General features: G+C 39.9%; 3 protein-coding genes across 3 annotated transcripts; 1 reads left to right on the forward strand and 2 right to left on the reverse strand.

Annotated features, from left to right (window-relative positions):
* Positions 1 to 2,125: 2,125 nt before the first annotated feature.
* On the forward strand, positions 2,126 to 5,939 carry LOC105020570. The gene is made up of 5 exons (XM_010887714.4): positions 2,126 to 2,318; positions 2,568 to 2,665; positions 2,783 to 2,947; positions 3,118 to 3,379; positions 5,803 to 5,939. The coding sequence occupies exons 1-5, from the start codon at positions 2,234 to 2,236 to the stop codon at positions 5,937 to 5,939; spliced, it is 747 nt and encodes a 248-aa protein (XP_010886016.2). The 5' UTR covers positions 2,126 to 2,233.
* A 2,785-nt stretch (positions 5,940 to 8,724) lies between these two features.
* LOC114830317 (leishmanolysin-like peptidase 2) lies at positions 8,725 to 13,905 on the reverse strand. Its single transcript, XM_034290407.1, has 12 exons — positions 13,824 to 13,905; positions 13,601 to 13,697; positions 13,387 to 13,512; positions 13,156 to 13,240; positions 12,648 to 12,793; positions 12,274 to 12,457; positions 11,500 to 11,566; positions 11,308 to 11,404; positions 10,181 to 10,282; positions 9,759 to 9,890; positions 9,532 to 9,665; positions 8,725 to 9,402 (listed from the first exon to the last, which is right to left on the reverse strand). The coding sequence occupies exons 2-12, from the start codon at positions 13,679 to 13,681 to the stop codon at positions 9,150 to 9,152; spliced, it is 1,407 nt and encodes a 468-aa protein (XP_034146298.1). The 5' UTR covers positions 13,682 to 13,697; positions 13,824 to 13,905; the 3' UTR covers positions 8,725 to 9,149.
* Positions 13,498 to 15,910, reverse strand: LOC105020569 (leishmanolysin-like peptidase 2). The gene is made up of 7 exons (XM_029117709.2): positions 15,702 to 15,910; positions 15,129 to 15,335; positions 14,828 to 14,996; positions 14,366 to 14,459; positions 14,141 to 14,192; positions 13,894 to 14,043; positions 13,498 to 13,767 (listed from the first exon to the last, which is right to left on the reverse strand). Exons 2-7 carry the CDS (start codon positions 15,261 to 15,263, stop codon positions 13,744 to 13,746), a joined length of 624 nt encoding a protein of 207 aa, XP_028973542.2. The 5' UTR covers positions 15,264 to 15,335; positions 15,702 to 15,910; the 3' UTR covers positions 13,498 to 13,743.
* Between the last annotated feature and the right edge of the window lie 83 nt (positions 15,911 to 15,993).

Below are 15,993 nucleotides of genomic sequence, written 5' to 3' on the forward strand. Positions count from 1 at the left end.
GTTGTTTCTTTCACTTTCTCATTTGTTTAATTGCATACTTGTTTTCCTTCTGATGTGAAAGTCAATCTAATGTCAAGATAATCTTTTACAGTTTCACAAAAAGCCAAAGAAAATGTGTTTTTATGTTTTCACTGGGTAATTTCACTTGGAAACAAACACCATCCTGGACTAAAGATTTGCAAAGAATGACAGCTTCCAACTTCATTCTCATGCTACAGACATTTGCAAAGTTGTAACTCACATCCCATCCATTATAATAAATATGTTCTATTCCCCTCCGGATTTCCTTACATATTGCCCACAGTATTGCCTTAACAATCATTAGTGGATTTATAGGAATGTTTATATTCTTTTAGGGAACAAAAAAGCTATGTGATTTCACTGTCTTCTGCTTCCCTATTTGTATCTGTTGTCCTAACAGACTGGCCAAGTTACATTTCTGAGCTAGTCAGCTGATAGTAATTTGTATTCTACAAACACTGTTGAACAGGAAAGTTAAAAATACAGTGTAGTATTACTCAATGTGACACTTATCACTGCACCAGTGAGAACTGCTGAAAAACTGCGCCGTTACCTCAGATTCTGGACATTATTACTGCCCCTCCATATGCGCCTGTCCCAACTGTGGCACAGTTGTCTGGCATAAAAACACCACCTGTAAAAATGTACCATGTCCTACTTGTAGGATACAGTTCTGCTTTGTTTGCCTTAAGCTTAAAATTCAGTGCACTCTGACCTCTTCCTGCTCAGTGGCGCCTAGGCAGGCCTCTATACCCACCCGGTGCAGTAAATTGTACTTTCTCTTTCCACCTAGCATTGACAAGAAGTCATATGACAACAAGATAGTACTTAAATAGACAGATTTAGTGGAATGGTCCTAGAATATTTTTTTTAATGATTTTTCTTTTTCAAATCCCAACCAAAACCCAAAGTCATAGCCACTGGGAAGGCATGGCTGCCTTGTCCTGGGCCTCTAGATTCTGGTTAGAAACTTTAATAACAAATAAACACTTGTGGGCAGAGAGTCAATTTTTTACATTTTCTATACATTTGATTAACAAATAATAGAGGTCATCTTAAGAGAAATATCTCATACAGTTGTATAATTGCATGGGAATTCTTCAGTCACTGTACAGGATTGAAATGCACTATCCAGACTTATAGAGTGGTAAATTGTCTTGGGATCTCAGGGGAATACCAGTGAGAATCACAAAGACCACAGAGACATTCCTCTACTTATGTAACTACAGCCACTGTGACCCTGTCCTTTGGAACAGCCTGTCTGAAGATCTCAGGGACTTTCCTTAAGACATGTCATACGGTAATAGAAATCCAATCATGTTGATTACGGTTACATTTTAAAACAAACAAGTCCTATTGAAATAGAAAGTACCTGAGCAACAAATCAAGGGGACAATTTACAAGTCAGGTTTGACCAGTGAGGTTTGACTTGTTGGCTTTGCATTGCTGATAGCTGTCCTGTACATACACTCTGTAGGCCTATGAAGATATTCCATAAAAAAATCGTAATTTCCAACATTAACACGTCTACACTGAATTTCTGATCAATTTTATGTTATTTTGGTAATTTCATGGTAATTTCACTTGACAATCAGTAGACCAAACACCGTCCTGGACTAAAGATTTGCAAAGATCGACAGGGCCCAACTTGTTGAAACACTGTCCAAAGAGAAAGGGAAATCAAATCCATAACTTGCAAAATGTGCTACTGACATTTGCAAAGTTCTAACTCGCGTCAACATTCATTTTAATAAATATGTTCTTTTCACCTTTGGATTTCCCTATATTTTGCCCATATTTGTCTGCAGTAATAATCATTAGTTCAACTTCTGTGGATTTACAGGAATTTTCATTTTCTTTAAGTGAATCAATATTATTTTGGGACTAATGTGTTTGAGCTGCAGACCTACAGGATTCAACTACTTCTTTTCCTTCCCTATTTGAAGTTGGGCTGTCCTAAATGTTACATTTCAGAGCTAGTCAGCTGACAAGTAATATGCATTCCATTTACACTGTCGAAAGGGAAAGTGAAATCAAAGTCCACAAAACTTGTTTAACTCAGTCATATCTCACAGCCATTCCACTCAAAATCAATGTAGCAGTAGCCTGAAGCAGTTGCCTGACATTAAGGGTTTTCTCCTTATATGTGGCTTTCAAATAAGGACTGAAAATTCTGGGACTATAGAAAGGATAAAGAAAAGAGAGCAACAAGATGACAACCCGACAGCTGGAGCAAGAGAAGTGTTATGACCCTCGCGACACCACGCTGAAATTTGTCAACAGGAAGGACGAAATAAGTAAGAGATAGTCAATTGAAGAATGAATTTAATTCAAATAAATTATTTAGTGACTTTTATTCTGCATGTTATCGCAAATGCTCTATCAATAAACTAAATATAACCTGTATGGGATTGTAATACTGCATGGGAATATGAAAGAAATGCTAGAATGTTAATACAGACTTGCCTGATTTAACGACCATAACATAGATGTAAAATATTACGTTTTCTTGTCCTACTGGCTAAATACTTTGTGTGTGTCATCAGCTGGCGATGACTATGTGTCTCTAAGGGCAGAAATGTCCTGTGGTCATGCAGCCACCCCAGAGTCAGTGACAGGATGGTGTTACGAACTTCTAAGACGGGTACGCCAATAATTAATCATGGGAGAAAGAAAGTTAATAATATAATCTGTTGTTTATGACTTATATTATAATTATAGCCGGTGGGAAATCATTTCAAATGTATCTTTGTTAACCCAGAAACAATACAGGTTCACTTGTCCTGCTGACAAAAATGGCAAAATGTGTGGCGCAGAGTGGACTTTCCAAGAGGTGTGTAAAATGGCACGTCTGACCAACAAGGAGATGCAGGAATTTGAGCACATTATGCTTGATTTACATTTAGCCCAGCAGGAAATCAAACAAGTGAGTATTATTGACATACTATTAACTGCATGGCAGCATAAACTATGACATTGCCTATTTACTATAAAGCCTTATTTACATGGCTCAAGTGTACTGACTGTACTGCATGAGAAATAACATTGCAAGAAAACTCCAATAACTTATTCTATTATCTACCCCTGCCTCAATAGTGCCCAGGCTGCAGGTCACACCTAAAAAGAAGCAACGCCTACAACCTGAGTGTACGCTGCACAAAGTGTTCGGTAATAACAGGCCAGGCCTTTGAATTCTGCTGGCAGTGCATGAATCAGTGGAAAGGTCCACAACCACGGGCTGACCGCTGTGACAATCATAACTGCACCAATGAGACCCTGGAACTGCTGAAGAACTGCCCCGTTACCTCACTTTTTGGACACCATTACTGCCCATCCATACGGGCCTGTCCGAACTGTGGCACAGTCGTTTGGCATAAAAAAACTGGCTGTAAATTTTTACCTTGTCCTACTTGTAGGATACAGTTCTGCTTTGTTTGCCTTAAGCTTAAAATTCAGTGCGCTCTGACCTTTTCCTGCTCAGTGGCTCCTAGGCAGGCCTCTATACCCACCCGGAGCATTAAATAAATATGTTGGTTGTTTTTATATTATGGTTCATATATGTTTCTAATTTGATGAATAGTCTGCCTTACGAATTACTCCTTTAAATGGCCTTACTTCTATTTACACTGATACAAAAGTAATTGTAAATGTGAATACAATGATGAACGCCATCGGGCCTATGATGAAAACTGTTTATGTCCTCAACCGTATTCAACCTGGATATTTTAAGGTGCAATCAGGAACTGGTAAACACATTTATTGTAGTTTGCAAAATATACACTGGAAAGTATTCAGACCACTTCACTTTTTCCAAATTGTGTTGCATTACAGGCTTATTACAATATGGATTACATTCAGATCCATTTAGAAAGGTACACACTGTTTTATCAGTTGACCCAAGACTGTTGGAACATTTTTCCTTTTAACAATAATGGAGGCCATCGTGTTATTGGGGACTTTCAGTGCTGCAGATACTTTTTGGTACCTTTCCCCAGATCTGTGCCTTAACACAATACCATTTCGAGCTTCTTTGACCTCACGACTTGGGTTTTGATATGTATTGTCAACTGAGGGACCTTATATAAACAAGACTTTGTCTTTCCAAATCATGTCCAATCAACTGAATTTACCACAAGTAAACTGCAATCAAGTAGTGGAAACAGGATGGATTACATTTTTAAAACATTAGTAAACATGTCTAATCCTGTTTTTGCTTGGTCTTTATGGGGTGTTGTGTGTAGATACATGAGGAGAAATCTATTTAATCAATTTTAGAATTTGTCCGTAAATCTGGAAAATACTTTCTGAATGCACCATAACTTAGCATCATGACCTTTACAAACTCATAATAATGCAATTGTAAAAAAACCACTTCAAAATATAATTCCAGTTAGGACTCTGAACTCACTGATTTCAGTTGTTACACCTCAGTCTATGAACTTAAGAGTGCTTACAAAACATAAACTCTAGTTTCTTTGACTGTTTTCAGAAATATTGTTCAGAAGTTTCCTATAGGGTTATTTTTCCCATTACTAATCAAATACATTGTAAAAATAAATTGTCATTTGAGTAATTGTTAACATTGTATGAACTCCTGCACCATTATGGGTTCAAGAACTTTGGACATAGTCAACACAGAAACAACAGCTCTTGTTTATATATTTACAGCTAAGCCCAAAGGTATTCATAACCATGCCAAGTTTTTAGCCATAGTGAATTTTGATTTGACCAATAGTTTCTTCTGGCTGGAAATGACATAAACAAGTGATAAAACCCGGTAAGTCATTGTGTTGGAGATACAAATTAATAATGTAACTATTTCTGTTTTTGTTCAAGTTTTTACAAAAAATGCCATTATTCATATCCCTTGAAATTGTTGCAAATCTTTGAGAAAATACAAGTTTCTAAACAATTTTAAATGGTCTTGTAATTTCCACCATGAGAGAGCATTCTATTCATTTATATATTGAGAACAGCTGGACAGCAGTAGTTCTCTAGTCAGTTACTAGTAATGGTTACAAGTAATGGCTAAAAACAGAATTAGTTACGTTACTCAGTTGTGTTTCCAGCACAATATCTTTCCGTGTTTTGTCACTTGTTTCTGTAATTTCCAGCCAGACGAAACCTATTGGTCAAATGAAAATTCACTATTGCTCAAAATTTGGCATGGGTATGAATACTTTTGGGCTTAACTGTATGTCTATGGCTGTCAGTTTTTGTCTTAGCTAAAAAAATGTCCTTAAAGGTGAATTATGCAAGTTTGCACCACCTGGGCAGTGAGTTGAGCATCGACATTCAGTACCCAATGTAGTTTGATTGACAGCATTGCTTGGATGGTGTTGGAGACAGTTTTTTTGCATGCTGGCTGCAGTCTATGGAACGCCAGAGGGGACAATCATCAGCTTAAGATGACCCATCAGGTGACGTTATGGAAGTACACAAGTGTGAATATTTGTAAAAATATATATTTGTAAAAATAAATACTCATTTACATTACAATTCTCAATGTTTTTTCCCAGTGAGCTTGTTCATTTGAATCACAGAAAACAGTGAATTCAATTTGGAGCCACTCACAGATTGTTTATAGCAGAATGGTTTTGTATTAAATTATAAAATATATTGTATGATGGTTTGTTCTATGAAACTCAAAATGAATAAAATTATCTGTTTCCCCATTGTTTTTTTTTTTTACCCATAACTGTCAAGGTCGAGGAGGCAGGTCACAGGCACACAGTTCAAGGGAAATATCCTTTTAATGTTATTCTTTACCACACTAAACAGAAACCAACAAAAGGAGCAGCAGACAGCCGGAGCGGAGCGAAGGAGGCTCCGCCCCTGAATCAGGATGGGGCGCCGGATTGGGAGGAGGCTCCGGTCCTGAGTCAGGTGCCCTGGCCCCCAGGGGGGGAGATGCCTAGAGGCCCCCAGCCAGGACCTGAGAATAATCACTGGTTCTATAGGGTTGAAACAATGATTGAAATAAACAAGGCCTTACCTGAAAAGGACATCCTCTGGGAGGGAGCATATGTATATATTGTTCAGCATTAATGGTGTTTTCACAGATATGAAAGACAACCATGCCATGAATGAATTGGCTTGCTCATACCTAAATTGTGTTGCCACATGGAATTGTTCTTTCAACCCAATAGAACCAGTGATTACGGACAAAAAATACATTGGGAAACTGGATCGTTTCATTCGTATTGAGTTTCGTAGAACAAACAATTGTGCAATATCTTTTATAATGTAATACAATAACAGTCTGCTATAAACAGTCAGTCAGTAGCTCAATATTAAACAGATAATGAACAAGCTAATTTGTAATAAACATTTTGAGGATATTAATTTAAGTAAGTATTCATTTTTACAAATATACAAATGGCCCATTCACACTTGTATGCTTCGATAATGTCACCTGACGTGTCGCCTGCCAGTGGACACGTAAAAACACCGTAGTTGACTTTCGCATTACGTTTTAAGAGGATGATTTTCCCTCCTTTGCATTCCGCAAAAAAAGGCCCCTTGTTCTTACATTGAAGTAATTTAGACACTTCTACGGGCCCCAGTGGGAATCAAACACACATTCCTGGCATTGCAAGCACCAGACTACATTTCACTTTCTTTTTCTACCTAGCATTGACAATAAGTCATATGACAACAAGGCAAACACATTTACTGGTAGGGCCTTTTACTGGAGATCTCAGGGACTTTCCATGAGACAATAATAGAAATCCAATCATTGAAATAAAGGTTAAATGTTAAAACAAACAAGTCCTATTGAAAGAAGAAGTACCTGAGCAACAAATCAAGGGGACAACTTACAAGAAAGGTTTGACCAGTCAGCAGTGCATGCTGATGGCTAAAATGTATATACACTACCTACCTGATTTTGTGAGTATTCACACTTGTTTATTTTATTGCTTTGTGAACTCAGTGATATTCTGACATTTTTGTTATGTGTGAAAGCTCAAGAGCATCTCAGACCCTAGACCAGGGGTGTCAAACCGGTTCCATGGAGGGCCGAGTGTCTGCAGGTCTTTGGGTTTTCCTTTAAATTGGTTCCCAGGTCAGACCTGAACAACCAGGTGGGGGTAGAAATTAACCAATTAGTGAACTCATTAATCAATCAGGTACAAGGTGAGAGCGAAAACCTGCAGACACTCGGCCCTCCGTGGAACCGGTTTGACACCTGTGCCCTAGACCAAACTAACTTGACATCCAGGGTTTTTGGTGCAATATGAAACAACTGTTTCCAAGTTGGCTTGTCTTTGTGCAGACACAATGCACTGGTCTAGTGCAAGACCCTCTCCCCACCAATAAACCCTCACATCGCTGGTACAAAAAAGTACCCAGATGTGTTCGGTTTTCTACAGACACAATTCCCAAATCTACAGTTAACCTTGAAGTTTACTTGGTCATGGTGTGTAAAATACCTCGTGTTTTTGTATGTGTCACCAAAGTATAGAATCACTTTAATTTCCATTTTGGAATAGAAATGTTCATATGCACTACATTTTGTTATTTGGTGATTTAAAGAAAGGAAATTACCATTCTGTCTTACTCTATGCCTCAAAAATATAATCCAGCAAGATGCTATGGCTTTGACCTACAAATGGTATGTAGGGTACCAACCACGTTTGGTTAAAACCCTCTTATTATTAAATGATAATAATATAACAGAGCAAGAAATGCAAGTAAATACATACATTAATTAAATCAAGATGGATATGTATCTATTTGTGTACATTTATGCACACATTTGTTTATGTTTGTCAGAGCTGGTGAGTCCTGTTGCAGACTTGGACTCAAGTCACACTTATGTCAACAATAAATGTTCAAAGGACTTAAGACTTGACTTGGACTTGTATTCATTGGACTTATGACTTGGAAGGTAAATATATAATAGCTAATACTAAGGAAAAGAACTGCCTTCACGCTTTGTTCTGGTCTGGTAGCTCAAGCGATTAAATATGAAAGTCACCTAGGTAACATTAGCGATAGTGCATCCGTCCACTTGTAATAGCATTTGGCAACAAAGATTTTTTACATTCAGTGAGAAGCCTAATGATTTCTAATGAGTTTGCTTCCTGTTTCTAAGATTTGCCAGCTAATTAGTTACAGTAGCTAATATCTTACCAACAAATATAACCATACAGAACACAAAGAGCTGTTAGCTCATGTAAAATAGTCAGTCAATTTGGCTAATGCCAGATAGAACAGTAGAAAGCATAGGCCGGCCCCAACCTCAACATGATCATACTTCAATTACACATTAAATGTTACAATTAAGTATTAGTGTATTAGATTATCAACTGCTGATTTAAAATAGCCCATAAAACAATAGTCATCCCCAAAAAGTGCACCATAAGTTGAAAGGACTTGGTTTGGACTAATAGACTATAACTATAGCCTATTGTCCTTAAAAGACTTGAGACTTGATTCGGACTTGCATGCTTGATATGTTTGATGCATGTACTAACACTATATGAGAAGGCATCATTTTTCATTCAAATGTTTCTACACTGAAAATAAATATAAATGCAAAATGTTAAGTTGACATTTCTGGAGGCGTCGCTAAGATCACAATACATTCGGGGACAGAAAGTGCAGGGTTTTGAATGTAAACGTGGTAAATGTTATGGTGTACACGCTAGCGGCCTACACGTCCACATTGTCATAATGCACGATCGGAATTATAGATAAAGAGCTTTTTTTATTTTATTCTAATTTTCTTGGGTCAATTTGAGATCCGGGGCTATTCATAAAAGAACACCCGGACCTAACGACGCCACAGGCTGGAACTGCAATTTATACTGGACACCGGTTTTTGTCTTTTTATACAAAAGGACCATTCTTTCATTGGAACATTACAAGAGTTACCTATGTGGACTTGACATATAACATACAGTATTAGTCCATACATAAGTAATAATTACTACAGAGTTACAGAGTGTGCGTGCATCATGAATGAAAACAACAGCAAATGCCTGTTGATCAGTTCTTCTGCCCCTGAGGCGCTTCGACATGACGAGAGAAGTGACATGATTTCAAAGGTGTAATTCCTGAGCAAAGTGTACTTTCATTTGTGTATAAACACCTTAGGTGACCTATGATCTTTCCCAACTCCGTCAATAGTCTTTGGGTGGATTGGAGTGTAACTGCAGAACACTGTGTGTCTCAGGGGCATCATGTACCCTGATTCTGAAGGAGAGATACTTCCTGTAGCTGACTGTCAGGCCCACCAGGAGACACACAACACCAGTGACCCCCAGGACCGAAGACACTGTGAGGTCTGTATTGAACCCCGGTAATTGAGAGGGAGGGGCCTGGTCAAAGGTCAGGCTTGAGTCAAGGGTCGTGTTTTGATGTAACTGGGAGTCACTGCAGAATAATTATAAAAGACACATTATTAATGTACACCATTAATATAATTTATGGTGAAATTATGTATTGCTCTTAGAGAAAAAGAAAGTCTAGGAAAAAAAGCACTTCTAACCCAGCTGTACTCACTTCCCAGGTATCGATGGGTCTGTGGTTAAGACATCTGAAGAGTCAGATATCTGGGTGTTGTTGGACAAGTCAATGTCTGGGTACCAACACAACCTCTTGTAAGGACAGAACACTAAACCCCTGTATCCTGTCACCTGGATGAATGAATGAGAAATCATGAAAGAACTGAGTGGCCAAAATGGTGAAATCAATACACACATTTCCAAGCTTATTAAACTCAAGCTGACCTCAGTGGCGCCCCCAGCGGGGCAGTCCATCCAATCAGAGCCAGATACCTGTATCTGATACCTGTTCAGTCCAGTACACCTGTGTCTGTAACAACGACCCACCACAGAGTCACTGACAGAGAGGGAGACATTCTGAAGGAGTAGATGAGAGGGACAGAAAATGACAGGTGTCACTTTCACACACATATAAAACCACTTATAAAACCTATCTGTGAGAGTTCACACACCTGAACACAACAGACTGACAGACACACTGACTGACAGACAGACACACTGACTGACAGACAGACACACTGACTGACAGACAGACACACTGACTGACAGACAGACACACTGACTGACAGACAGACACACTGACTGACACACTGACTGACACACTGACTGACACACTGACTGACACACTGACTGACACACTGACTGACCTCTCTGGTCAGGTTAGAGATGAAGCATCGGCTGTCTAAATGGTAGGTCTCTCCACTCCAGTCGTCTGTTTCAGACTCATTCTCTTTTATCCAACACTCACTCTTTACGGAGACAACAAATGGAGAGGGGGAGAAATGAGAAAAGGGAGAGGGGCACATAACATATGACTGAAATAGACAACAAAGAGGATAGAGAATTTGTACTACAGTCATGGAAAACAGAAGATTTAGTAAAAGTCATGTTTAAAGGGGCCATTTGTGATGTCTGACAGAGATTTTTTATTGTATTTCTATGGTAAATGAGAGACTACTACAGCAAATGTTTTAAGTTAATGTTTCAAATATTATTTTTTAAATTGTACCAAGGGCCTGAGATATTTGCTATTGAAACTTTCTCACTGGTCAGTCTATCAGTCTTAAAGTCTCTTATTGGCTTTCTACACTGAGACACGCAGTACTATTCCCCCACCCTAAACAACCCTGGACTAGCTAATATTATTCCCCCACCCTAAACAACCCTGGACTAGCTAATACTATTCCCCCACCCTAAACAACCCTGGACTAGCTAATATTATTCCCCCACCCTAAACAACCCTGGACTAGCTAATACTATTCCCCCACCCTAAACAACCCTGGACTAGCTAATACTATTCCCCCAGCCTAAACAGCCCTGGACTAGATAACACTATTCCCCCAGCCTAAACAACCCAGGACTAGCTAATATTATTCCCCCACCCTAAACAACCCAGGACTAGCTAATACTATTCCCCCAGCCTAAACAACCCAGGACTAGCTAATACTATTCCCCCACCCTAAACAACCCTGGACTAGATAATATTATTCCCCCACCCTAAACAACCCTGGACTAGCTAATACTATTCCCCCACCCTAAACAACCCTGGACTAGCTAATACTATTCCCCCACCCTAAACAACCCTGGACTAGCTAATACTATCCCCCCACCCTAAACAACCCAGGACTAGATAATAATATTCCGGTATCATTTGGTAAGGGAAAGGGAAGAGGAGACAAGTCGTGTCATTGTATAAAACTCTTTTAAACGTTAGAGGGAGGATTCTACACAGTGGCTCATTCCTTATTGAGGATGACTAGGAGCAAATACCTACCCGGTTTGTCAGAGGTTTATAAACACGGCATCCATCCAGGTACTGGTCAGTCTGGCACTCCCCCTTGTGGAGGTGAAGATAATGGCACCCAAGACCACTGAGTAATGGAAAGTATAAATGTGAAGTAGAGAAACTGACAAAACGGCATTAGAAAACATTGGGTTGTATGATGTTCATATAAAATGACACTACCTGTCCCTGCAGAAGAAGGAGGAGTTGCCATGGCAGGTGGACAGTGATCCAAAAAGAGCTCCCTCACCTTTAAAAGACACATGCCAATAAAAGCTCACAACACAAGAACAGACAGTATGAGTGGAAGTCAAATAGCCCCATAACTTAATATACTATATATTATATATATATTTTTTTTTACTTATACTGCTTAGTTGATATATATGATATAAATATACCTCTGTCTGGTAAGGTTAATGGCTACTATATTGAGAGCAGACATTTTCTGGTCAACAGGCAGTGTTGTTGTTTTTTTATTGTATGAACCAAGTTGCGTTTTTCACGTTAAAATGCCTATCCAACATCTCAGATGATTATTTCCCCGCTATGATTGTGTCTTAGCTGGAGTAGCCTTTTGTGGGCATGTTGTTCAGGAGGTCCAATTAAATTGTTAAATTTTTTTGTGTCACTCTCAATTATTTTAATAAGTCAAATAAAAAGGAGCACTTACATGAATTACATTACGTAAAAAAGACTCAGTGACTTTAATAAAAAAAAGACTTGTTAATTCCTTTCTCTAAGCAAATGATTTGGACTAAACTAATATTGTGACATGTTTTTTCTTTACCATATAACAGTCATCAAATATTTGTAATATTTACAGCACGCTTTGCTTTTCTTTACATACAATGTACAACTTTTCTCACCCCACTTTAGTTTAAAATAGCATAATAAAATGGTCCATCGCAAACATAGCAGTTTTTCCAGTAAAAGTGAACATCAGTAATCCCTCACCCTCTCCCCACACTAGGCTCTGGGCTCGGCTGTGGTTCACAGAGTACCAGCCTGTGTCCTGTAGGGCTGCCAGGGTGATCGGGTCGACCCGAACCACAGCTGGCTTCCCAAGAGCCGCCGCCATGATGGAACCCTGTAGAACCCTGGACTCCCAGTGAGACGAGAGACCAACAGAACCAACGTCCTGGGAGGAGGGGGGGGGGAGAAAGGGAGAGAAAGAGGGAGACAGAGAGAAAATCAGAGCATGAGTGAATGAGATTTTTGTCAATGACTGCGGTGTATTTTAGCCAGTGTAGCTGTTCCATGTAACATATGAATGTGTATTTCCTGATAGGAGGAGAGAATCTGTGTATTGACACGATCTGGATCATTACCAGGTTCTCCAGCGGTGCTCCCAGCTCAGGGTCAGTAGAGGTCAGGTGGTTCTGTAGGGCTTGGATCACTGACTGGGTGTAGATCCTCACCTGACCCGTTGAATCTTTGTTGGTCACCTGACCTCGGGGGGAGCAAACGACCCCAGCTGGAGAACATTATACATAAACAACACATTACAACAGTACTACACAACACAGTATGACTGAACCACACAATACATTACATCAAAACTACACAACACAGTATGACTAAACCACACAATAAAACACAAAAATACCATACAACACAATATGAAACCCTACATGACACAAGAATGCTAAATTAAGAATGGAATAGATTTGCCATCCAACAGCCCGAAGAAACAATCCAAAACAGAGTACCATAAAGTTAAACAATAAAAACACTGTTCAACACACGTGGTACAGCATGGCAACACAACTGCATGGAAGCTGACTGTGATAACCATGGTAACTATTTTAGGGGGCGTAAATAAATATTGTGACTGACGTTGGGTGGAGTAGGAACAGTCCTTCCAGGTGTTGAACAGCTTCTTAGAGAAACCCAACACATGAAACAGCTCATGAAGCACGGTCTGAATCAGAGGAGGAAAACACACAACAACTGATTACCATTAAACATCCGATTATTCTTAAAACCTGACCCCTAAACCTAACCCCTTGAGCCGAAAACATCTTTGCTTCTCTCAACATATTAAAAAGGCAGACAGACTGCGGCTACCTGCACAGTGCCTCGGTGGCTGAATCCGTCTCCAGACAGTCGGTCTCTGCAGATGACCACCACCCCGGCCAGAGGTCTGCCCAGGGAGTCAGTCTGACAGTGTACGGAGTAGGCCAACACACTGGGCTGGGATGTGTGAACAGTCAACAGGAAGGATTAATACACTGACAGGCAAAATACCTTAAAATCTGAATGACTATATTGATTATATTACCCGATTCTTGGTGAGGGTACGGTATGGATATTTTACCCTGGATCTGTATGAACCATTACTGAACAGATTAACAGTGGACATTACATTATATAGTGACCTCTCACCTCAGTATGAACCATAACTGAACAGATTAACAGTGGACTTTACATTATGTAGTGACCTCTCACCTCTGTATGAACCATAACTGAACAGATTAACAGTGGACTTTACATTATGTAGTGACCTCTCACCTCAGTATGAACCATAACTGAACAGATTAACAGTGGACTTTACATTATGTAGTGACCTCTCACCTCTGCTCGACACTTGTCAGTGCTCTGTGTGTGCAGGTAAAGCAGGAAGTCTGTGTCAGGAAGCCCCGGCCCCTCTGACCTTAATACCGTCACGGTTGGTGCATTAGGCTCTGGGTAAACGGCACAGCCACTCAGATGGTCATCTGGGATCTGCCAATCAACAGGGAGTAGTGAGAAAAGGGGCATGACTTGGGTGGTCCGAGGACAAATAATAACATTTCTGTTAATGCAGATACAGCATACTCACAACCACATCAAGGCACGTCTCACTCCTGTACTTCTCATTGGCTCGGCCACACCTGAGAAAACAGAAAGAGATTTATAGGAAAGTATCAACACACAGACCTATAGAAGTCTGTCAGTCACATGGCGGTACATCATTAGATATACCAGATCAGAATGTCTAAGCAAGAGGAACATTCATTGACAAATAGATAAACACACATCCCCAATGCAGATAAAAGTCACAGACCTGTTATAGTTGACAGCAGTGGCGTTCCTCCAGAGGAATTTGCAGTATTTGTAGATGTCTCTACTGAGCAGAAACCGGCCAGGGACTCTGTTCACTGACAGAAAGGTCATAAATTGACACTGAAACACTTTTCAACACTATTTGAAAATGTCATTAAACTGTTATTAGACAGAGTCAAATGCACACAACACTCAAATGCATAGATTCACTCAGACATGGCAAATAGATCCAATCAGATACGTCAGACATGTTTACTCAGACACAGCAGATAGATTCACTAGATTCACTAGATCCACTCAGAAACAGCAGATAGATCCATTCAGACACAACAGATAGATCCACTCAGACATGGCAGACAGATCTACTCAGACACAACAAATAGATCCACTCAGACACAACAAATAGATCCACTCAGACACGATAGATATAGCAAGAAAGACTCAGCACACGTTGTTCTCCTACCTGACAGGATGCTGGACACGATGGCCACAGCTTCCCTGACTGATGGCTCCAGCCTCTCTCTCTCCACCTCAGAAAGGGTGGGGCTCTCCCTCGGAACCCAGGTGTGAATCCTGATTGGCTGTGGAGGGTGTGTGGTCGGGGACAGCTCCCTAAGCTTCCTGTTAGCTCTCTGGAATAGAGGAACTTGAGGTAAATCCATTACGGATTCAGAGACAATCATCAACACTTACGTGTTGAATCAGTCCAATTACGACACATGCAACCATTTCAGGGTATGTCTTTAATGTGTGTTTTATTTAACCTGTGGATCAGTGGATGTAGTGACCACTGTGACTGACTGCTGAACCTCATCAAAGATGCACTTCTCCAGAGCCCCAGGGAGACATGTGACCACCAGCATTATCCACAGGCAGCCCAGGGAGTGGTGGGGAGCCATAATTACTGCCCCAACGCAGGAGACACGTCTGGGATAGACTTCACAGAGACGGATCCATGGTTTGATGTTAGTCTGCAGGATATAAGATTTCATGAGAATCCTGAGAACCAGAACTGAATTGTAAACATATGTTCACTTGTTGGAGACAGGATTATATAGAGTATTTATATTTGGTTAACTACATTTCAGTCAGTGCAAACACTATAGAGCACAATCCTGTTGTTGATTAAGTAACATATATATTACAGAAACGCTGTGAACCATATAAAACAGGATTAGACAGAAACAATGACACATTATAGAACACTGTAAATGTGTTCAGTAATTCTGTGAATCATGCTGACACAAGACATCAGATGTGAAATAGTGGACCTCCAATAACTCTGCTGTCCTTGTCATCATGTATCCAGTGTGTTTGTAAATATCTGTTGTAAATACCTGGGAATTCAATATACGTCCTTGTGCCAAAGCCTTCAGTATTGATCACCAGCAGTTCTTCTGTAAATACTCCTTTCAGTCTATTTCTGCTGAGCATCTTATCGTCATAGCGGGTAAGCCAACCTCTCCTTCCTTTGGCACTGGGGCTTTTGTTAGGAGACTGATGTGACATGTCGTTGACACATTCCCAGGAGACAAAGGACAATGGGGCTCGGAGAGAACCCTCTTCCTTATCTAAAAATGACACCTCTTTACAGTCACGTCACATTTTCTCTTACTTCACCCAAGTCTA

Source organism: Esox lucius, chromosome 24, assembly GCF_011004845.1.
Source record: "Esox lucius isolate fEsoLuc1 chromosome 24, fEsoLuc1.pri, whole genome shotgun sequence".
Lineage (NCBI taxonomy): Eukaryota > Metazoa > Chordata > Actinopteri > Esociformes > Esocidae > Esox > Esox lucius.

Bases quoted from the DNA above. Each gene is read 5' to 3' on its own strand.
- LOC105020570 (XM_010887714.4), top strand. From the start codon at position 2,234: ATGACAACCCGACAGCTGGAGCAAGAGAAGTGTTATGACCCTCGCGAC. The intron at 2,948-3,117 runs GTGAGTATTATT...CTGCCTCAATAG, and splicing joins CCCAGCAGGAAATCAAACAA to TGCCCAGGCTGCAGGTCACA. The intron at 3,380-5,802 runs GCACAGTCGTTT...CACACTAAACAG, and splicing joins ACGGGCCTGTCCGAACTGTG to AAACCAACAAAAGGAGCAGC.
- LOC114830317 (XM_034290407.1), bottom strand. From the start codon at position 13,681: ATGTCCACTGTTAATCTGTTCAGTAATGGTTCATACAGATCCAGGGTA. The intron at 11,567-12,273 runs GTGAGGGATTAC...TGTCTTTTAAAG, and splicing joins GAGCCTAGTGTGGGGAGAGG to GTGAGGGAGCTCTTTTTGGA. The intron at 11,405-11,499 runs GTAGTGTCATTT...TCCATTACTCAG, and splicing joins TCCTTCTTCTGCAGGGACAG to TGGTCTTGGGTGCCATTATC.
- LOC105020569 (XM_029117709.2), bottom strand. From the start codon at position 15,263: ATGGCTCCCCACCACTCCCTGGGCTGCCTGTGGATAATGCTGGTGGTC. The intron at 14,044-14,140 runs GTGAGTATGCTG...GTTGATTGGCAG, and splicing joins AGACGTGCCTTGATGTGGTT to ATCCCAGATGACCATCTGAG. The intron at 13,768-13,893 runs GTGAGAGGTCAC...GTTCATACAGAG, and splicing joins CTGACAAGTGTCGAGCAGAG to GTGAGAGGTCACTACATAAT.